Source organism: Gastrolobium bilobum, unplaced genomic scaffold (assembly GCF_033153095.1).
Source record: "Gastrolobium bilobum isolate Gb01-03AN ecotype WA unplaced genomic scaffold, APGP_CSIRO_Gbil_v1 utg1891, whole genome shotgun sequence".
Lineage (NCBI taxonomy): Eukaryota > Viridiplantae > Streptophyta > Magnoliopsida > Fabales > Fabaceae > Gastrolobium > Gastrolobium bilobum.
Window position 1 is genome coordinate 585,857 of NW_026899025.1, and position 23,157 is coordinate 609,013.

Sequence of the window (23,157 nt, forward strand, 5' to 3'; positions counted from 1 at the left end):
AATATCAGTGCAATGCAACAGATAATCATGTCATGTGTGTTAACTATTCTACTGATCAGAGGAAGTGTAGGATGTACGTACGTCTACAACCCACAATAGTACACGCCAATGTCGTACCTGCCCACAGGAACTTAATCCTGTCTAGGCGAACATCACATACATATCATAGGGCATTTGCACTTAACAGCTCAACAACATTTCAATAAATCAATACATGAAAACACATCATGCATATGAGCCATTCCCCCATGGGGTATGGTGGAATCAACAATGGCTAAACCGAGGACACAAAAGCTTACCTCGCAAGCTAACTATCCCAACAAGATTCCAACCAAGCTCAAAGTCCACAAACAGCAGAATCACAATCTGTTTGGACCAATAATCATATCAATAATCATACTCTACAAGCATATGACATAAAGACAACGTCTTTCCTTTAGGTTTCATGTATTTAGGCTTCTCACAAAGCCACAAGCCCTTAATCCCTTAGATTCTGACTTAGATTAATTATTACAGAAGTCCACATTGACCAAACATGGGTCCACTAACCCAAAATGTCATTCTGTATGAACAGTACAACTACTGTCCTCGAAAACCCAGAATATCCGGATATATGTCGGGATCCGGATATCCATATCCGGATATCTACAGACCCCATATCCGGATATTTCGCGACAGAATGCAGTTTCAGCACTTCGCGAGATATCACTCCCAAGGTAGCATTTTTAACCCATTAGGACGTCCAAGCATCATTTTTATTCACTTCAAGGTTAATGTTCAGGTTGGTTACTTATTTAACCCATTAACATGCCAAGACTCAACCTTTAACAACGAAAACTCATGATCAAGGTTCAAGAACTTACCCCAAGCACCAAAACAGAGGTGGATGATGCTCTTGGAGCTCTCACTACAGCTCCAAAGTTCAGCACACACAAGGACACGAAAATGGCACACAAGCAAGGTCCTTTCTTTGCAAAGGTGGCTTCTTGAAGCCACACAAGCAAGGAACAATGGCTTCTTCCCCACAAACAGTTAAATCAACCTTTCACAACTCAAGACAGAACCTCCAACTTAGAAAATGGCTAACCTTTCAACCCCACAAGGCTAAAACACACTCACCAAGGAATCTTTGAAAAGAAAGCAAGAGAAAATGTGCTCCCAAGAAGCTCCAATGAAGGGAAAAAAGATGGAGGAAGGTGGTTGATCACAATACTCAGAAAAACCCACGTAGAATAGAGAGAGGCTGACCTAGGATCATGTGCCAAGGCCTTATATAGGCTACTTAAGTCTTAATCGCATCGTATTAGCGCTAATAGCTACGCTTATCTTTTTAATCCCAAACTCAGGACTCTGAACCTACTCATTTTTCTAAGATTTGTCATATATTTTTTTTCGCAGCACCTATCCGGCATGCGCTTTTACATAGCCAGTATCAATTCTGGCACAAGTTCTCATTATTTCGACTGGAAACTTGTTTTACTAGTTCTACATATTATTCTAGGAATATTCCCACACTTATTATAATTTTCCGAGATACTTCATCGGTACGCCTTTATACCGTGGAACAGAACCGGTATCTGCACTTTTCGTCAGATAAGCGACTTTCAGCATTCTTTATCACTTACTATAATTATTTAAGCCTTCTCATAATTATTAGGGTTACTTATGGAATTATTTCCTAATTTTTATATTTCTTTAATTAATTTTCTAAATTAACAGTGCGAGTTTTTACCCCTTTCGTTTTCAAACGTAAACTAATCGGGCTCAATTGTGGAATAGCTACTGCCCTTATATAATGGAAGAGGAAGAAAAATAAATTTATATTTGATGATATCTTATATCGCCAACACGTCTCGTGCGAAGGAGAGAATTTATTGTTGTCCGGGACCACCATTTTTTAGGTGGTCCTTTAGTGTAAATAGAAGGGCAAAATTGGAAAAGAAGAAAATAACAAGGATAAAAAGGAAAAGAAAAAATTAGTGTTGTGAGAGGAGCTCCAAATTCTTGGATGGTCATGGAGCATATTAAATATTTCTGGTTCGAAGGCGCCTGTTAAAATGTTAGCAAGACTAACTGACATCACATGCTCACGAGACACCATATTTTTAATAATAAAAACAATAGCGGAAACAAAAAAAGAGAGGAGTAAATACCTTTTTGGTCCTCAGCAAATTTTATGACGCCTGTTTTAGTCCATAGCAAATAAAAAGGCCCACCGTGGTCCCTAAGAAATTCAAAATGGACCAATTTAGTTGAAATTTTAGTCCCTCACAAATTCAAAAAAGACCCATATTAGTCCCTAAAAGGACTAAAATGGGTCCATTTTGAAATTTTAGTCCCTCACAAATTTAAAAAAGACCCATATTAATCCCTAAAAAGGGTATTTACTAAAAAAAAAAAAAAAAGTGTTCCATTACAATCATTACTTAATCACAAAGGAAGTGGGCAATTAAAAGCAGGAAAAGCATCTTAAGGAGAGTTGCCATCGTCCAACCTGTCATGGAATCCAAAGGTTTTTCTTTTTCTTTTTCTGATAGAATCCAAAGTATTACGACGTACTAGAATTCATCGTGGAGGGAAAGTTTTACCTCCACGATGAACCATCAAATTTTTCATCGAGTTCGCAGTTTTAAACAATGTTATAAAAATTGAACCGATCCGGTCGACCTGAAAATCGGTGAATCGGTAAAAAAAAAACTAATTTATTTTTATAGATTAATGTCTTTTTTTTTTACTCTAAATACAAATAGTTTGTTTTCTTTTAAAATATTTGAGTGATTTGTAACTTATTAACTTATTTAGATTATGTACCCATAACATTAATATTATCTTGATTATGCAATATGCTAACAATTTTGATTTGATTTATAATTAGAAATGTCGTTTACTGAACCTGAAACACTAATATCACAAATATTATATATTCAATTGATCTTTTGTTGGACAATAATGTGTAATTTATTATTTTCATATTAAAATATTTGAAATTGATATTTTTTTTTACAAGTATTTAAGTATATTTATAGTTTTTTAATATAAATTGTAGATTTACATATACCTACCGGGTCATGCGGTTGAAACAGTGACCCACTAGTTGAACCGGTGACCCAGTAGCTCGACCGGGTCAATAACCGGGCTGAGTTTGGTTTTAAATGATACAATCTTATGTTATTTTAAATGATACAATCTTATGTTATTTTTAATTTTTTCTCTTTCATAAAAGGGTTCATTTTTTCTGCAATTACTGCAGATAAGTTATCTGCAGTAAGCCCAATACGACGTCGTTTTGGGACGGAAATCATGATATTTTTGTAATTTTAATTTATTTCAAGATTATAATAGTCTTTATATTTATAATTTTTTAAGATTTCAATACCAAAACGACGTCGTTTTGGGAATAAATGCAGATAATTTATCTGCATTAACTGCAGAAACATTTTTCCCTTCATAAAATTAGGAAAAGTGAAAAAATGAAAGAGATAAAATATAAAAAATCACCAATATATGTCAAAATAATATTATTTTATTTAAAATGACATAAAATTATATCCTTTAAAATGACAAATATTTATCCCATTTTTTGTTAATAGAAATTAATCATTGAATGAATACTTAAATATTTAAATTTGATCAAATAAATTTTCTTCAATTAATTACATTTTCTATATTTTTAATTTAGAAACTAGTACTTCAATAAGTTTATAATTGCAAGTTAAACCTCTTCAATAACTTTTTTTCATTTGCTTAATCCTTGATTATTTTGTTTTAAGTATTTAGTATAAAAAATGTACTTAATGCATCAACTCAGCAAATTGATTTTCTCAGATGTAATCAAAACCGTTCATTTCTTGTTTATCATCCTGTGTGTGGAAAACTGGAAATGTTAAGGTCACATATCTTAGGTATCAATGCAATATTGGTCGTGGTATTATAGATTCAACCATTCTTCTTCTTCTTTCATGGCATTTTGGAGCATGCAGTTGTTAAGTAAAGGGGCACTGAGGCCTTGATATATTCAAAGATTACTATGCAAAGATTGTAAATGAGACATAACTTCCTTTCCAACTTGGTCTCTTCTTATTTTTCCTGTGGTAGTGAGTGGAAAAGGCTTCTTCCATACAATAAATATTTTCGGTATCTTAAACCTGAAAGGAGAATCAAAAGCAATCATTATTAAAAAGAACCAATTAAATCCAAAAGCTTAAGCTTGGGCGAGCCTTTTTAAGGCTTTATATTATTCTCTAACATCCCCTCACACGAGAGTCTGCTGATTTTAAAGGATAAATAATACATAGGCCCACTAGGTACCTGTGCTAACAAACTCCATAATAATTAAATGAAGGTGGTGAGAATCGAACCCATAACAATCAGATTCTCATACTATGTAAAAAATCAATTCAATCCAAAACTTTAAACTGTTGTATGAGGGCCTTTTTAATGGTTTATACTATTCTCTAACAATCATTGAATTAGTCTCTTACAAATTTAACCAACATAGATTTTGGAGACACACCTGCTTAAATTATTTTCCATGCAATATTGCTGGAGATTCTTTCTAGATAGGTGAAACTCTTCATTTGAAGCTGATTGCTCTGACCATTGCCAATTTTCTCCTAGTTGGATACATGCTGCCACCATCTCTGTCAGGTAAGCATCTGGGATTCCCACAACAACAACACTAGCAATCCCTGGATGTTCTCGTAGAATTGCCTCAACCTACTTCAAACAAATAGTATAAATATCATAAACCAAGTAAAGACAAGCACTTAACGTAATTATTTGTTTTTACACAAATTATGTGTCCCTTTTGCAGGATAAAACTTTGTAACAAAGTATCATATTCTTTTGGTTTAAATTTCTTCTTTATGATAAGGCAAACAGGTTTAGTGACACTTGCACTACCTCTTCAGGGTAAATATTCTCCCCACCACTCTTGATACGACCATTTGTTCGTCCAAGGAGCCACAAATTGCCATAACAGTCAATAGATCCAATGTCACCTGTGTCAAACCATACTTCATTCCTCTGATTTAATGGGTTTGTGAGGATTTGATCCCAATACCTGAGCATTGTATGTGGTCCTCTAGTTAAAATTCTCCCAATGTGACCAGAGGCATCTGCACATATCTTCAGTTCTACATGGGGTGCAGCCTTGCCAACACAAACACCTTGTGGCTGGTGAATTATATTGGATCCTGCCACACCAAATATTTGAAGGGGATGGCTTGTGGTTTCATGCATTGGATCATAGAGTGTTAGGAATGTCAATGAAGAGCATGTCTCTGTCATCCCTTTGATAAATGAAACAGATTACACACAATAACATCAAACCAGTGGATTTCCATCTATTATACAAAAGGTACAAGAGGACCTAGAGAAATTTAATAAGGTCAAATTTCAGTGGCCTTCATACATCATAAGTTCTTGTCATTTGGTATATCGTGTAAAGTAAACATATAAAATAAAAGACTGTTGGATAAACTCGATATATTGTGTTTCTGTCATCAGCTTCCAATATGATTGTTGGACAAACTCTAAGTTCTTATCTTTCTTTTTCTCTCGTCTACTCCTTTCCCCTATAATTCCATATCAGCTCTCTTTTTCTACTGTTTTCTTATTTACTTTTCTTCTGCAAGTTGCACAGGTTTTCTTATTCATATTTTCTAGACTAAAATATCTGTGAACCTAGGTGATCCATTTACCTTAAAGCGCTTACTACTTGTAAAAATATGCTAATGTATATGTACTTTTTGTTAAAGAAGTATAAAATCATTAATATAGCCTTACTCAACAGCTTAAGCTTTTGGGTTGAATTGATTCTTTACATAGTATTAGAGCCTCAATGTCACGGGTTCGATCTTCACCGCTCCCCATTTAATTGATAAATAATTAAGTCTTGCAGAGTCTTAGCACAGATAGGTGAACCTGTGTATTATCTACCCTTCAAGACCAGTGAGCTTTCGTGTGAGGAGGCATGTTAGAGAAGTATAAAACCATTAATATGTAGCCTCACTTAACAGCTTAAGCTTTTGAGTTGAATTGGTTATATACACCTTTATATGTTAAGTTTTGGCAATTTAAAATTAATCAATAAATTTTCTTTAGCCAACATTAAGATAAGAGAGACCCACCATAAGCTGAAATAAGCTTGGCTTTATGGAAGAATATGCTAGTGTCCTTGATGAGCTCAAGTGAGAGGCTTCCACCCCCATTAAGTATTTTCTTGACAGTTTCTCCGCCTTTCCAGGTCTGTTTGTGCCTACGAATATTAAAACATCAAATTAAGACCGAGATTAGTTGTAAAACAATATATTCAAAAACTCTGGTTTTTGGTCTTTACCTAAGGTGAGAAGATACCAAAACATTTAAGCAGATGAACTGTTTGCAACATGCAATTGCTTATATTGTTTAGAAGTAAATGTACAAATTAGACATGAAAAAGATTAAACAGATTTTGCTCTACAAATCCTGACAGCTTTAGGACATTGTTTAGTATAAACCAGGAAACTGTGATGAAAGTGGTGAATTGTGAGATACTATTTTGTTTTACTTTAGGTTGAAAAATTGCAATGCTAATTTAGCAATAATTTCTTTTATAAATTTTGTTTCTAGATGAAGTATCATATGACAATTTCTGTTACAAAAAAGGACAAAGTTTTATTCTTATTTGACACTGGAATATACCTAATTACAGAAATCAGACTGGCCATTATTGCAGGAACTGTTATAAAAGATGTCACGGAAAATTGCTGTATGGCACCAACAGCTGAGTTTGCATCAAACTTTGGCAACAAGACATGGCAACCACCAACCATAAGCATGGCCATGGCTGATGACAAGCCACCAATATGGCATAATGGAGCAGTATGCAGATAGACCTGTTACAGAACACATGAAAAAACATGGAGAAGTTAATCATGCTCTAGCTGTTTCAGCTTGATTTATCAGTAACTAGCAAGTATGTAAAATCTTAGTAGTTAATATTGACAGCCTTGTGGTCTAATATAATGGTAAAGCTTTCATAACCAAAATCAATGACAAAAACTGCATGTAAGAGGGAATGGCATACATCATCCTCACTGTACCCAACTACGGCAATCTTGGCTAGGGATTGTGTGATCAAAGCTCCATGGCTTAGGGTGACTCCCTTAGGCTTTCCCGTAGTTCCTAGAGTCAAGAACACAATAATTTCAGGAAATAAAAGAGGATATATTTTATCAGAAAGTAAATCCCCAGTAGAATAAAAGATCTAAACCCTAATTACTTGCTTGTAAACAGCTATTTTGGAACTCTTGATTGAATATTTCTTTTCCTAGAAGTAAAATCAAATTGGCCATAATTTTTAAGATCATTTAACAAACTTTAACTTCCAATCTTACTTTTTTTTTTTATTTCAATCACTGCCTGAAAAAATTAATAAGCTCCAATTCACACATAAATGAAGCTTAAAAAGTAAATTCCACTTAGTTAAAGAAGTTTACATTTCTTAGATGAATTAAGTATTGCATGTGTTTGTTACTTTCATCAATAATCTGAATTCCATTATAATAGATCATTTGACACACTAAGTTTTCAATCTAGCAAGCAGATTGTTATTGAATTAATTCATTAGACATGCATATGTTGAGATAGAATAGAAATGATTGCTTTCTACATAAGGTCTCTTTTTGTTGAGATATATAGTCCCACATTGGTTGTATGAGCAACTAATGTGGAGTTTATAAGGCCTTGGGCACTCCCACCCTTTGAACTAGCTTTTGGGGTGGTGTATCCCAAGGTTCTTTACATGGTATCAGAGTTTGAGTGACTACAAGGTCACAAGTTCGATCCTCTCTGCCCCCCACTTTAAAGTGGAATTAAAATAAAAAACACAAAAAAAGGTAAACCAAAAATTGGGCCTGCGCAATATCCACACTTCAAGTCCAAAGGGCTCCCGTGTGAGGGGGCGTGTTGAGATATATAGTCCCACATTGGTTGTATGAGCAACTAATGTGAAGTTTATAAGGCCTTGGGCACTCCCATCCTTTAAGCTAGTTTTTGGGGTGGTGCACAAAAGGTAAACCTAAAATTGGGCCTGTGCTTCAAGCCCAAAGGGCTCTTGCGTGAGGGGTGTGTGTTAGAGAATATAATATAAAACCATTAAAAAGCCCTCACCCACCAACTTAAGCTTTTGGGTTGAATTAGTTCTTTACATGGTATCAGAGCCTCGTGTCCCGGGTTCAATCTTCGCTGCCCCTCATTTTTTTTTCAAGTGAAATTTCTTTATTCGCACAGGTAGGTGGGCCAGTGCATTGTCCACTCTTCAAGCCCAGTGGACTCTCGTGTGAGGCGGCGTGTTGAGATATATAGTCCCACATTGGTTGTATGTGCAACTAATGTGGAGTTTATAAGGCCTTGGGCACTCCCACCCTTTGAGCTAGCTTTTGGGGTGGTGTATCCCAAGGTTCTTTACACTTTTCTTATATAGCTCAATACCTACATAATTTACTACCCCAACATCAGGATTTCATTTGCAATTGCCATCTAGAACTACAAATCTTCCAATCCATGTAGAAATTCCATCCTTAATTTCTTATAAATGGTCTTAGTATTCCATTTCAGTCATCATTAAATTCCATGCCTTGCTTCTCTACAAACCACAAGCATTGGTGTTCTCAAAAGTAACTGACTGAGAATCTTGAACCTGATGTAAAGCATATTATGACAGCTCCTTCAGATGCCCAGGAGTAATTAAATGATAGAGGCTTTACAGGATGCCTCTTAATCATTTCCGGGGTTAACACTGCAAAGTAGTACGAGCAACAAGTTATGAAGATTACTCAAGCCAAAAAAAGGTTTTCACTGGTATCTACCCTGCAAAGTTCCTACCATTCCACTTCTTTGTAAAATTTAAGGAAGGGGAATCCAACAAAATAAGCCACCTCAGAGATGGAATATCATTTTTCTGGAGTTTTAAGCACCACGTATAGCAGCTCTCATCAGTCACTAACATCACTGGCCTCACTGCAGTCATTGCTAATCTTGCCTCTTCAAAACTCTGCAGGAGAAGAAAACTGTCTTAAAGCATAACATTGTGATTAGTATATGAAATATATGGTGAAAAATGACAAAGTCCAGATGAAATAACAAGAAGAAGGCTGAAAACATATTAACTTTTTGAGGTAAATACGAAGTAATGTTACTGTGTAGTCAGCTTGAGTATGCATGTACATTGTGAAATGCCATGTTAGCATGAAAATGGCCTCTTGAGAGAGATTAACAAAAATACCAAGTCAAAAATAATAGAAAGCTAAGCAATCAAGTCCACAGAAAATTTACTCACCCAGCGATAGTTCAGAGGAGCAGCTATCCCTCCAACATATGCAATGGCTAATAACCACTCCAGATACCAATCACTGTAAAAAAAGAAAATCTATCTATCGTTCATAAAATCATAGATGAACTATCAATAACTAGACATTCACTAGGAAGTGTTTATAAATTATACAGCAACTACGACCAATTACTAAAAATGGTGGGAATAAGATGTGTCTGTTAGGCCAATTACTAAAAAAGGACATAGCTACAGAAGACCTCAACCCAGAAGGATTAAAAAACCTTCCTTTTATTTTCAGCTTCAGCCAAATTTGTCAACAATGACATATGCAAAGATAATAGCTCTTTAGTATTTTCTCTGCAATCTATCATTGTCTCCAAGTGAAGCATTGTAACCTACATTTTCAAGGACCTCAATCTTCTAACTTTTAAATGCCCACTTTTTTTTTCCCATGGTGCCCCCACCTATTTGTATGAGACTAATCCCCTTCATGAGATAAAGTGTAAAGGTTTTTGTCATTGGCCAAATTGCTTTGGCTAGGAATTGAATAAAAAATCTCATCAGTTCGATCATTGGGCATAACCCACTTACCAGTTGTGTCACCTCTCAGGAGGTTTAAATGCCCACATTTTACTTCACAATTTAACACACTTCTCACTCTCTTATGTTAGTAGTAGATTTTGATCGTCATTGTTGCAGGAGAGTTATTGCCCCCTTGATCTTGTACTTGGGTAGCCCATAAGAAATACAAAGAAACAACGAGTACACAAATAAATATTTTAATATTTTCTACATAACATAGTGAAAAGCTGCAGTTCAAAAAGCTCAGAATAAGAAAAGTGCATAGAGTGTCTCAACATGAATTCTCCTCCTCAAGGCCTTCAAATATTTGTAGTGGATGGTGCATGCAAAAGGGTACGTATTATTATTGTCTATAAAAATCATTAGTTCTAGTCTTTTGATTTGAATTGATTCTTTAAATGATATCAGATATCACGTGTTCCACCGTCACCGTTCCCGTTTAGTTAATAACTAATTAAGTTTTTTATCACAAGTAAGTGAATTTGTGCATTATCCACTCTAACGGGCTATGGTATAATAAGATGTGTTAGAAAATTATTAAAACCATTAATATAAGCTAACACGATATTTAACCTTTATTATTATTACATATACCTATTGTAAGCAGAGATGGCGACCACGTCACCTGGTGTGACTCCTAGCTGGATTAGGCCTTGTGCTAGGGACAACACTTCCTCCACCAACTGTTGGCCGGTCCTGCGGCGGTGGCCGGAGATAGTGACCGGAAAGTGTCGCCGGAAGGTTAGCAAGCGACTCAAACATTGGCAGATATGAGGGTTGGAGTAGTTAGCCATGGAAGTTGTGGTTTGATTTGAATGTCTTGAAACCGCGGTTTCTGCTTTCTTATCTTATCTGCTCGGACACAAAGCAAACACCATTTTTCATATGCTTATGATTAATCTCTCACTATGTGTCACTTTTCTATTGGTATCACGGATATTTTCTCTATCTTCTTCTTTTAACACAGTCTTTCTAAACATATGCTGCCATGAGTCTGACATTTTTATTTCTGTCACCATTATTTTTTATGAATAATATATGAACACTTCTTTATCTTATATTGAAATTTTACTTTTTTTATATACAAGAATAAATTTGATAATAATCAAATTTATAATGTTATAACAATTTAAACATTATATTTTTAGACGAGACAATCATTTTTAATTTAAACATTTTACTCTTCAATAATTTTGAAAAGATTATATTTACAATTTTTTTTTACAAACTACACTATGTCTTATCGATAATATATTCTTAAGTGAAGTCTTAAGTGTAGTTTGTAAAAAAAAATTGTCAGTATAATCATTTTATATATATAGGTAAAATTATTTATCTGGCCATTAGATGTCCAGCAATAAATCTTACATCGTTGATTGATTATGATTATCTGCAATGCTTTCACCTACTTTACTTTTGTATAGCTATAATTCTCCGAATTTATTTGTTATACCTCAAGTGGTCGGAGAAAAGCAAAATCCGTATATATACTACTGTTATAAATTGATATAAAATTATTGGGATAGATTATATTTATAGATATTTTATTTATAAATTCTTATAAATTATATTATATACTATAGATTATATTTATAAATTTTTATTTATAAACTCTTATAAATTATATTATATATTATTCACAGTAGGTAATATAATTTAGGGGAATGTTACTCTCATTTTACATGAGAGTAGCTCTCTCATGTTACAGAGAAAAATCATGTGGGACCCATCATTAAAAGATAAAAAAAAAAAAAAAAATGGGTGAAATATTCGATGTGAGACAACATGAGATAACTACCTCATGTAAAATGAGAGTAGTATTTCCCTATAATTTATAAGATTTTGTAATTTTTTTTTTTTAAATATATATATATATATATATATATATATATATATATATATAAAATTTCTTAATCTTAATAAGTCGAAGTTGGCGTGGATCAATGAAATTGGGACATCGAAAACATCACCACTCTCCTCGCATCTCTCGTCTTCTCTATCTGTGTGTGTGGATTTCAAGCTAAGCCATTTCGATTATTTAGATTCACTGGTAGTAACTACTAATCTCATTCTTTTTCCTTATCTCAATTCCACACTCGCACATTTGCATCCTCTTTTCTCTCTTCTTTCAATGTCGTTCGTTGATTTCCTAATGATAAGATTCATTTCATGCAAATGTAACACCACCTTTCAATATTATTTTCCTTGACGGAAATTTTGTTATTATCCTTGACAGTTTGACCAAACACGTAGGCTTTTATATATATGCACTGATCGCATCATTATACAATTCGTTGTTAGTAAAGAAATCTGAAATTTGATGTTTGGTTGCTGAGAAAAAAAAAAAATTTGTGCTAGTTGGGATTCAATATTCATGAGTTTGTTTATTTATTTATTTTGGAGTACTTTGGGATATGTAACACTTGTAAAATGAAAATGGAGGATACTCCAAATCCTAGTTTAATTTTTTTTTTTCCATGCCTGTTTTGTGAGGATGAGTAATTCTAGAAGTTGGTGTTTTCAGTATTATAGTTTATACATACACATATGTGTATGTGGGCACCTATGAATGTATTTTATCATCTTATCTTTTTGAAGAATAATAATTTTTTATATATTTATGGAGTTGCCAACTACCCAAGAGGACCAATATGTAGTATGTAACCAGTAAGAAAAATAAATTTGGATTTCTGCAAATGACTTCAAAAACTGATTTTTGATTATGTAATTGTCTTTCTCTTGTTCTGTATGTATATATATTTTTTTTCTTTTCTTAAAATTAAACTATTCTGCACTAGATTTATTCTATTGATTGTATAATTACCTATATCTTCTTTTGTTCTTTCCGTGTAAGAATTAATGTTGTGGAGCAGTTTTACTTTTACCCTTAGAGGATTTCGTGGACGGTTGGCACAACTTGGCTGTCAATAACTTTCTTAAACAGATATTTATTTCTTCCTTTACAGGTTTTTTATTTGACTATTATAGAGGTTGAAGCCTGGATGATTGTGGGCTATAAGCATGTCAACGAATAATTACCGATTGGAACTTGGGAGGCCTGCCTCAGGTAATCTTATGACACTTAATGTGATAATATATAAAGAGGTGTTTGCACCTGAGAATATTATAGTTGCCTCTGAACATGTTGTGGCATTCTATTGAACTATTATAATAAGTGGGACTTGCCGGTCCTAATACATTATAAAAATGATCATTAGTTCCTGTAATGGCTTATGCATTTGTAGAGTTTTTACCTGATCTATTTACAACTTATTGCTGAACTCCATACTCCCTGATGAGTTTTTGTTTTAAGTAATGCTACACAGCCAAAAAAAAATGAGCAATAATTTTGAAGAATTCAGCTAGATTCAAGGGCTATTGTTAGATTAGATAAAGAGGTAGGGACCACTCAACTATCCAAGAGGTCAATAAGCATGCCAACTCATTTTTGTCTAAAAAATTTGGCAGAAAAATTCTGGTTATCTAGCATTTCCTCTTTTTTCTTTTTGTCCCCATCCTTGATGAGGAAGGCTTGAGGCAAGAAGATTTTACTAACTCTCTTCTATGAGGTTACCTTTTCCAGTAGCATTCTGATATTATTTTATGTTTTAGGCGCATGTAAGTTCCTAAGGGGTTTCAGCAAATGACTAGATGGTTATGAGTGGCAACTGTATCTGGTTAAGAATTGCATGCTTTATTAGGGAATATTCTGTCTGGTTTCTATTGGTTGGGCTCTTAAGGCTATATTTGGATGGAGGGGTTTGCAGGGAAAGGGAAGGGAGGGTTAATTTTTCCTTTTTTGAATTGGGAAAGTTATATAATTTTTATAAAAAAAATGAATAAGGGATGATTGGAAGGTAACATATAATATCTCATTTTCCTTTTATTTAAAAAGAAATAAAAAATTAAAATAGGAGAGTATTTACTCAAAATAGAAATTTTACCCTCCCTTCCCTTTACCCCCAAACTCATTCATCCTAACATGCCCTAAAGAGTTTGAACTTAACCATAGAAGCCTTAAGATTCTTTAGTATGCCTTTGAAATAGAAATAGGGAGAAGCACTATTGCAGAGCTATTTTCATTTGTTTTTCTTTAAAAGTTAAATGATTGGCAGGTCTTTTACAGGTAGAAGAAGATTGAAAGATTTATTGCTTCAGAACGATAATCGTTTTTGTGCTGATTGTAAAGCTCCAGATCCTAAATGGGCGTAAGTGTTTCACCTTTTCATTCTTGACGAGGAAGCTAGCTACATTTTAAATTTAACCAAGGCTGTGGCATGAATATTATTTTTTTAGGCATTATGAATTCATTTTTGCTAACTGCGTTTCAGATCTGCCAACATTGGAGTTTTTATATGCTTAAAATGTTGTGGTGTGCACAGAAGCCTTGGTACTCATATATCAAAGGTAAACCATTCACGTGTACCAAAATAAAAAGGGTAAACCGTTCACAGGTTGTCTCATTGTCATGGAAGGCATTGCTGGATGCCAGGGTCCACTTTACTCAAGGAGTTTTTTTTTTTTTTTTTTTTTTTTCTAATGTGGAATAATAGAAGTTTGAAATGAGTATCTTGTCCATTTTTGTCTTCAACAAATTGAAAGACTGATAATTCGTATGTTTGGGTTCATTTTCCTGAACTTGTCTAAGAAATGAGTTGACGTGATATGGAGGAAAAGAAAAAGAACCAATCACTTTCATTTGGTTGTTGTCAAGAAATAAGTCTAGTGAACTTTATTTTAATACATTAAGCTGTGCATACGAGGCATCCTTATTCTTTGATACCAAATTGGCTTCTTTTGATTCTTCTGAAAATCAGATTTTGCCTCAACTAAAAGAGAAAAAAGAAAAAACTAGAGTTGATTTCTGTGATTAAAAGTGCAAAATTTGCAAATAAGGTATTATATTATCCTCCGATATATTTGTAATCACACATCATTCTCCTGTAATTTTCATAGTTTGCAAAGCATGTAGTATTTCAATTTGAGATTCACAAGACATGTTTATGTGCAAAGAATGACAGTTACGTGTGTTAGATGCCTAACACAGTTAGGCGTTAGCAATGAAAAACAATCTCTAACTTAAATTATCACAAGGCATCTTTCCCACTTAAATTATCACAAGGCATCTCTCCTCATGTCAATTCTATTTGTTATTTTAAACGTATTCATGGAAGTTTTAACTCACCATGTCTAACTTTTGAAGGTGTTTATATCTGTTATATGGTTCTTTATTGTTCTAAACATTAAAGGTAAAAAATATGCATTTTTAATGTTAGCAAAATGACCGGTGATTATGATTGCTGAACCTGTTCCATTCTCACCATGTTCCAATCTCTTTCTAGGGTCTATTAGGTGTGTACGTTAAATATGATCTTATGCTATAGCCTTTACTTTTTCTTCTATGCTAGCATGATATTGAATTATGTGTGTGACCTTGTTTGTTTTCAGTGGGCTATGTCTATCAAGTTAAGAGTGGCATAAATGCTGAACTTAATTTACTTGTTTGATGGCATTAATTTTCCCTTTCAGGTTTTGTCTGTGACATTGGATGAATGGTCAGATGATGAAGTAGATGCAATGATTGAAGTTGGGGGAAATTCTTCGGCTAATTCAATTTATGAGGCTTATATTCCTGAAGGATATACAAAACCTGGGCCAGATGCTGGTCATGAGCAGCGTTCCAAGTTTATACGGTTAGACATGTTATCATATACGCCATGCGCTGTAACTGTATATCTGTTGTTCTTAGCTTCATTTGGTTCATGTTGAAAATCTTATATCTCTGATCATCATGACTTTGTAATGCTGAAGGTTATTGATTCTGTGTGTGTGTGTGTGTGTGTGTTCATCATGACTTTGTAATGCTGAAGGTTATTGACTCTCTCTCTCTCTCTCTCTCTCTCTCTCTCTCTCTCCCATTTTCCGAGTCATTTATTTTCTTAACTTTCTGCTGCCATTTTCAGCCAGTCAGGCAAATGCTAATTAATTGACTTCCGTTTTAATTGTGACTATTCTGACTGCAGGTCAAAGTATGAGTTACAAGAATTTTTGAAACCTAGTTTGCGCATTGTATCTGGAAAAAGCAGTATAGAATCAAGTTCTTCCAAAAGTTTTATGGATAGTTTTAAAAGTACTAGTTCACAGAGAATGGTAACTTTATGTTATATGTTAGTTCCTTTGATATCTGACTACTTTTATGAGTGGGGGAGAAATATTGGGTTTTGACCAAATTTTGAGTAAGCATCTTTTTGTGAACTAGATTTTCACTGAGTTGTTTTAGACTTTTACCCAGATGAAATCCTTCTAATCAAAGATAATTTAATATAGATGAGTTGAGGCATGTTGCATTATCTAACTTTACTAATTTGGCAGCAAGGAAATGGAGTTATTCTCATGAGTGATTTCCTTGCAATGTGACTGATATTGGTGGTAACAACAGGAAGGTATGGTAGAATTTATTGGAATGTTGAAGGTGAAAGTGATTAAAGGCACAAATTTAGCTATCAGAGATATAAAGTCAAGTGATCCGTATGTTGTTTTGAACCTTGGCCATCAGGTTGGTTGTTCTTCTTGTCAGCATATGTTCTTTGGAAACTGTTGCTCTTCATCTTTTATTTGTAGTTGAAGAATCGAAAATTATGATAATATTCTTTCTGAAATCGAGTTGGTGCTATTGCATACAGACTGTCCAGACAACCATAATAAAGAGTAACTTGAATCCAGTCTGGAATGAGGAGCATATGCTGTCTGTTCCAGAGCAATATGGACCGCTGAAAGTGGTATGATTGAATTTGATGTTGTGAATAAAAGACACTAATTTCTGTGTGTATCCTAGTATACAGAACCACATTATTAAAGAAAAACGGGTTCCTGTTCGAAATTCCTAAATATCAACAGTTAGTTACTGTAGAGTATCAATTGTCTGTTAGAATAATTAATTAGTTAGTTAGAGGATGGAAGGACAGGGATTTAGCTTAAATTGGAGGAAGGGTAGATGGGAGTAAGTTGTTAGCATTGAGAAAACAAAGCAGTGCCTCAATTGTAAGGGAAAATCCTTGGAGGAGGAGACATCTTCTATTTTCTAATTGATATTCAATCATCAATAAAGATTCGATCTTTTTCTTTTTATCTTTTGTACAATTTCTTTATTCATGTTTGTGGGTTTGTTACTGTTCCTTCATCCTCATTCCTCAACATCCGAGACCTTTTACCTTCTCTCTTACATCCTTTGTCACCTTTGGAAATTAAATACAGTTCTCTTCCAACTACAGTTTGTACTTGGTTTTAACTTACAATTGCTTCCTCAACATCCGAGACCTTTTACCTTCTCTCTTACATCCTTTCTCGCCATTGGAAATTAAATACAGTTCTCTTCCAACTACAGTTTGTAATTGGTTATAACTTACAATTGCTTTGCAGAAAGCAAAAGTATGTATTTGTGGTAAGAATGAAATAATAAGTTACATAAACAGTATCTATGTCTAGGCATTCCTCATTTACCTTCTTTGTTATTTTGTTATGATAAGTAATTGGGTTATTTCCTTCTATAAGGGATAGAAGTAGAGAGTTTCCTCACCATTGATTATACAGCCTTTTGTTATTCCTTTGTTCCATTGCCAACTCTATCAACTGTCAGTCACTCATAGAATTCAATGTCTTGCACTGTTCAGCATGATGCAAGGGTGAAAGGAAAATTGGTTGTATGCTGCTACCTTTTGGATGTAGTAACGAAAATGGTTAATTTACACACATTGCCTCAAGAATATAGCCATATTACAGTTGCATTTAGAATTATAGTCCTCCGCAAGTCAACATCATATTTAATTAAGTTTAAGATAGAACCAAGAGATGTGTTTGTGTAAGTCATATTTTATTTATTTTCCCCTTATTCAATCAGGAATACTGTATTTAGTGGAACGGGAGAAAAAAACGGCAATGAAGTAAAACAACAAAGTTATGCTTCTATGTGTCTTAAAAGAATCTGTATAATCCCAAAAGCCAAACATAATATAGGATCCTCGAATACAATCATGCTATAGTAGATGAGGAGGCAAATTTGGTTTTTGATAATTCTTGCATTGCTCGTCAAGTGAATATTGTTACTACTGCAAGCACAACTAGAAGTTATTTCATTCCTCTTCCCATAAAACTCTTAAATAAATTAACAAGATCTCTTTCATAATGAATGGACATGCCAATTTCTCACTCACAGATTCTAATAACATACTCCAAATGTTTCAAGTAAACAGACCAACACAAAAACAATGAGCATGGCTAAAACAGTTAGCGCAAAAATTGGGTGAATCCACACTATTGCGTCCCTCCTGTTTTGTCCTTTTCATTTCTATCTTTAGTTGAACGAAAATCATGTTGAAGTTTTGCTACAAATCTCTTGGTTAGATTGGAGGTAGGTTGGCTGTTTGTAACCTCCAATGGTAGTTTTCTTCTTTGGAGGATGGGTGTTATGTTTATTTCTGATGCAGCTAGCTGTGTGTGATGCTTTTCTTTCTTTCTTTCTTTGTGTGTGTGCATACATGGTAAAGAAGATAATTGATTTCTGGTTTGAGAATATGACACATTATCTTATCAACTGGGTTGCAGAAAGTATTTGATCATGACACATTTTCTGCTGATGATATAATGGGAGAAGCAGACATTGATCTTCAGTCCCTAATAACATCTGCTATGGCATTTGGAGATGCTGGAATGTTTGGCGATATGCAGATAGGAAAATGGTTGAAATCTGATGATAATGCACTTATTGAAGATAGCACAGTCAATATTGTTGATGGTAAGGTTAAACAAATGATGTCACTCAAGCTCCAGAATGTTGAATCTGGAGAATTAGATTTAGAACTCGAGTGGATTCCTCTTGATCAATAGCTACACTCAACTGCTGTTAGCCTATCCATTCTCTTGAAGAAATCTCTGTAATATTTTACTCTTCTGCTTTTGGCTCATCATCCTAGAGGAACAAAATAAATCTGTCTGTCTTTTTGTCCATGTAATTTTTTTCTGTTAAATTGTTTGACCAAACATTCAGTAAATTTTATTCGCAGAAAAGAATGAGAGAAGAATACAATAGCTTTGCTAACATGTTGATCATCAGATATTTACTGGTTTGTGTGCAAATGCCAGTTTGCATGCGTGCCTTATACAACTTAGGTGGAAAATAAATATCTGCTTCCCATTTAGTCATTGCCCCAAAGCTGTTAGTATTTTACTAAATACTAATAATTTTGTTTGAAAGAGAGATGGAGAAACAGAAGTGAGCTGAGATGAATATACATGGGGGCAACAAGCAGAGAGGTAAGTTACTTTTATTTGATTCCTAAATGAAGTGCTTCTGTTTGTTAGAAATTCACACAGTACGCACTCACTGTTAGATGTTCTGAGACTGAATCATAGATGATAAATACTCTACTATTGTTGACATTTTGTTATCATAAATAATTAAAATGGTATTTTCCAATATTTAAAATGTTGTCCAGTTTATAGTTTTAATGTGTCATATAATAATTTTCATATAAAATTTGAACTTCCATTACAGTATAAATTATATATTTATAATCGCTAACAAATTTGAAAAAATGCCGCGTGTTGTTTTTTATTATTTCGTAGAGAAAATTCATTTTTTTTGAAATCCTCCCAGTAATTTGTTTATTATATTTATAAATTTTTTAAATATAAAATAAATTAATCTAAATGTATAACTATTTCATTCCCACCAATTATATACAAACTAAACTTTGTATTTGACTAAAAAAACTTAAGTTAAATTACGCTTTTCTTCCTTTAAGTCCCATCGTTCTATATTTTATTTTGAAAAATTGTACTCTCGAGATAAAAATGTTCTATATTTTAATCTAAACGAACTTTTTAATGGTTATAAGCAGCGATAACGAGCCTTTTAAGGAGGGTTATTTTTCCTCTATTTAGAATTTTGAGTGTCACCAACATCTAATTTTGTATACGTGACTTTAGAAGAAATAAAATTTTAAATATTTCTAATATGGTTTTGAGACTTAACCCAAAAAAATTATTTTATTTTCTAAAGCCTTAAAATCGATAATAAGAATTCAAAACTAACTACTACTAACGATGTCGAGAGTCCGAAAAGATAAATTGCTCCTAAAAGGTTTGCTCGTATTAAAATGAACTTAAATATATTATATATTAATTTCTGAAAGAAGAGAAATATAAAAATAAAATTTAAACAGATTAATTTTTTAAATATAAAAAATGACAGTTTAATTTAAACATTCCTCCAAGAAGGAAAATTTAATTTATCTAAAAACTTATTGGAGTATAATGTTATAATAATATTATTTAAAAAATACTCAAACTTTAATGTATGTTCATATAAAAATAAAATTTAATCTATCGTTAATCTCATGTTTTTGAATATATTCAATCGTACATTATCCTATCGTATTAGTAAAAGACGAGTTTTTTTTTTTTTTTTTTGATAACAAGTAAAAGACGAGTTAGATTACGATAAAAATTGAAAGGGAAAAAAAAAAAAAAAAAAAAAAAACTTCTAAAACGATAATATGATGTTGCATGTATGCTAATAAAAAATTTAATGTGTAATCATTTCTTTATCCAACAAAATGAATACCCTCATGCCCAACCTTTTGGCTTTTGTATCCATAATCATTTGCTACATAATTAAAAGAGTTTATTATTGTCTACTACAAAAAAAATAGAGTTTATTATTGTTATATATATAAAAAAAAAAAAGATTTTATTATTTCTTTTGTTACAAGATAAAATCATCTTTTATTTCAAAACGATCTCTTTTGGCTAAAAGAAAAAAAAAATTGTCATGATTAAAATCAATATAACCTAAAAGTAAATTACAATTATAAAAAAAATTCCTCCAATTCTAAAACAATATCATATCAAGATATCGTGAGATAAATTATTTCATGTGAAAAAGATAATAATAAACCCAATTAAAATTCAAATTTGAAGTTATATCAAATATTTCTACTGTGATATGTTATATATTGGACAGCAAAAACTGATCTTTAGATTCTTTACACTTTTACTTCATTTGGGATAGATAATCTATGTTGTAGGGAATATTTTTTTTATGCCATAAATTCAACACATGATGAGTCTCACTATATGTTAAAAATAAAAAATAACAAAACATATTTATAAATTTATTTATAATATAAGACAACTCTCTCTTATTATACCAGAGAATAATCTCCCATAAATCAAATTAGATTATATGAAAAAAAAAGTATTTCAAGTATCAATTTGTTCGAAGGGAGTGGAACAAAAACAACTACTCAGTTACCAACTTGTAACGCATAAATTATTATATTGGAAATTAAGCGGTGACGCAGGTTTTTTTTTTTTTTTTTTTTTTCTCTCGTGAAAATAAGTTTGAACTCAGTTAAGAGGTTTCTGCTCTTCTTCAATGATCATACTAAAAGAAGCTTATTTTATTAAAAATCATATATCTTAGACAGATCACGTTGAGCACTGATTAGAGACAAAGCGTTAGGTCAGCCACTCTATAATAAATGATTTGAAGTATCTAATCTAACAAACTGCTTCAAGTCCATGTACATTAATTTTGAGATTAATATTTAAAAAAATAATTTTATCTCCTGCACACACAAAAATAAATAAGATTGTATGAGACCATATAAAAAAAATACAAATCCCTACATACTTTTATATATATATATATATAAGAAATAAAATTATCTACTGTAACACAAAATGTTAATTTCATTAATTTATCACTACAACTTTTGAAGCCCGTACCTTCAATAATGAAAAAAATAAATTAAAACTCATAATAATAAATAATAAATTAAGAGTTTTATTATTCTCCTTTTACATAAGATAGTTATCTTATGTTATAGAGAGAAAATAAATAGTCACACCGTTACAAGAAAAAAAGAAAATGTGGTGTGCGAAAATCGAAGTGAAAAAGTAAGAGAGAAGTTATCTGATGTAAAATGAGAATAATATTTCTCATAAATTAAATATACAAAGCAGTATGATCAATTTACACAACTACCCATCACCTTGACATACAGGTAGATAAATCACTGTGGAATTAAATTAAAGATAAAACATAAAGGAAAAAAAGAACTCAAAGATTGCGCACTAACTGAAGCTTGTTGGCATTATTATTATTGTAATTATTATTATTATTATTATCAGCGCGAAACGAATCGTTTTGGTTTTGCTTTTTTCGGTTCTTAAACAGATAAAGCAAACCCGAAGCCACTAACAGAATGCCACCTGTCACCCCACACACTAAGCTGGCAACCATTAACGCTCTTCCCAAGTGGCCTCCTCTTCCGCCGCCGCCGCCGGTTGATGTCCACCACGACGGAGGCAGGGACTCGGTGGCATTCCGAAGTGAAACGCCGGACGAAGAAGAGCCCTTGCTGTTGTTGAAGAAGGACCTCATCTCCAGCGAAGAATTGGCCGGTGGCGACGTCTGGAAAACGAGGCCGTGATCGGAAGGCCGGAGCTCCCTGGCTGCGGAGTATCCGGCGAGCATGAAGGCGATTATGATGATGACCGCGGTGGCGAATTCCGGGAGCGACGCCATCAACAGTGGTAGATTCGTGGGTTGCGTAAAATGAAATGGATTAAGAGTGAGAGAGAAGAGCATATATAAGGGGATGGTTACGGTGTCGTTTTAACTGTATTATTACTGTGTTTGGTTTTTTGCTTAACTTGTAAGCGTTTGATGGTAGGTCCTCTTTGAGTCTGTTCTTTTTAAATAATTATTATTTTATTTTAGGGGTTTATATTTATGGAAATAAAATATTATTACTATCGATTAGTGTTATTATCAGTTTATTTCATCAATAGATCGATTATGTTGATCTAACGGTTATATTTATTTCTATCTTTATATAATTATGATTTTCCATATTAAAATATTAAATATGAAGGATGATAATCATATAAAGGTTAAAATAATTATAAAATATTAAATATAGAAAGAAGAAAGAAGATTTTTAAAAAGTTAAATCAGAACCATTAGATCAACATAATCGATCTAACGGGTGAAACAAACTGGTAGTGACATTGGTAGTAATACTAATTGATAGTAACAACATCTTATCTCATATTTATCTAATATGAGATAATTTTATTTTATGTACAAATAAAAAAGTAGGTAAAATTCATTTTTTTTACTTTCTCTCTTTTTTAGAATGGATCCCACTCATTTATTTTGTGTGTACATAAAACTTTGAAAAAAATGTGTGTCA

At 32.9% G+C, this 23,157-nt stretch overlaps 3 protein-coding genes across 8 annotated transcripts; 1 reads left to right on the plus strand and 2 right to left on the minus strand.

Moving 5' to 3' along the window:
- Positions 1-3,843: 3,843 nt before the first annotated feature.
- Positions 3,844-10,814, minus strand: LOC133286319 (2-succinylbenzoate--CoA ligase, chloroplastic/peroxisomal). Of its 6 annotated transcripts, none has more exons than XM_061483724.1 (10): positions 10,493-10,814; positions 9,323-9,395; positions 8,869-9,037; positions 8,684-8,782; positions 7,070-7,167; positions 6,685-6,878; positions 6,132-6,259; positions 4,903-5,195; positions 4,514-4,716; positions 3,844-4,145 (listed from the first exon to the last, which is right to left on the minus strand). In XM_061483724.1, exons 1-10 carry the CDS (start codon positions 10,690-10,692, stop codon positions 4,016-4,018), a joined length of 1,587 nt encoding a protein of 528 aa, XP_061339708.1. In that variant the 5' UTR covers positions 10,693-10,814; the 3' UTR covers positions 3,844-4,015. The 6 variants fall into 6 exon arrangements, with proteins under 6 accessions (XP_061339708.1, XP_061339706.1, XP_061339707.1 ...); XM_061483722.1 differs by having other exon boundaries at positions 4,903-5,291; XM_061483723.1 differs by having other exon boundaries at positions 4,903-5,291; positions 10,524-10,769.
- Positions 10,815-11,829: 1,015 nt separating this feature from the next.
- On the plus strand, positions 11,830-18,970 carry LOC133286309 (probable ADP-ribosylation factor GTPase-activating protein AGD13). The gene is made up of 9 exons (XM_061483709.1): positions 11,830-11,948; positions 12,865-12,965; positions 14,025-14,106; positions 14,230-14,305; positions 15,428-15,591; positions 15,922-16,048; positions 16,338-16,454; positions 16,582-16,677; positions 18,500-18,970. The coding sequence occupies exons 2-9, from the start codon at positions 12,920-12,922 to the stop codon at positions 18,779-18,781; spliced, it is 990 nt and encodes a 329-aa protein (XP_061339693.1). The 5' UTR covers positions 11,830-11,948; positions 12,865-12,919; the 3' UTR covers positions 18,782-18,970.
- A 2,961-nt stretch (positions 18,971-21,931) lies between these two features.
- LOC133286303 (uncharacterized) lies at positions 21,932-22,624 on the minus strand. The gene has a single exon (XM_061483703.1). It carries the CDS (start codon positions 22,548-22,550, stop codon positions 22,020-22,022), a length of 531 nt encoding a protein of 176 aa, XP_061339687.1. The 5' UTR covers positions 22,551-22,624; the 3' UTR covers positions 21,932-22,019.
- Between the last annotated feature and the right edge of the window lie 533 nt (positions 22,625-23,157).

What these genes read in the sequence shown, in the direction of transcription:
- LOC133286319 (XM_061483722.1), bottom strand. Translation starts at nt 10,692, where the DNA reads ATGGCTAACTACTCCAACCCTCATATCTGCCAATGTTTGAGTCGCTTG. An exon ending in TTTTACAAAGAAGTGGAATG is followed by an intron (nt 8,783 to 8,868) that starts GTAGGAACTTTG and finishes ACTACTTTGCAG; the next exon opens with TGTTAACCCCGGAAATGATT. An exon ending in AGTCTGATTTCTGTAATTAG is followed by an intron (nt 6,260 to 6,684) that starts GTATATTCCAGT and finishes TAATATTCGTAG; the next exon opens with GCACAAACAGACCTGGAAAG.
- LOC133286309 (XM_061483709.1), top strand. Translation starts at nt 12,920, where the DNA reads ATGTCAACGAATAATTACCGATTGGAACTTGGGAGGCCTGCCTCAG. An exon ending in TTGGTACTCATATATCAAAG is followed by an intron (nt 14,306 to 15,427) that starts GTAAACCATTCA and finishes TTTCCCTTTCAG; the next exon opens with GTTTTGTCTGTGACATTGGA. An exon ending in CAGCGTTCCAAGTTTATACG is followed by an intron (nt 15,592 to 15,921) that starts GTTAGACATGTT and finishes TTCTGACTGCAG; the next exon opens with GTCAAAGTATGAGTTACAAG.
- LOC133286303 (XM_061483703.1), bottom strand. Translation starts at nt 22,550, where the DNA reads ATGCTCTTCTCTCTCACTCTTAATCCATTTCATTTTACGCAACCCACG.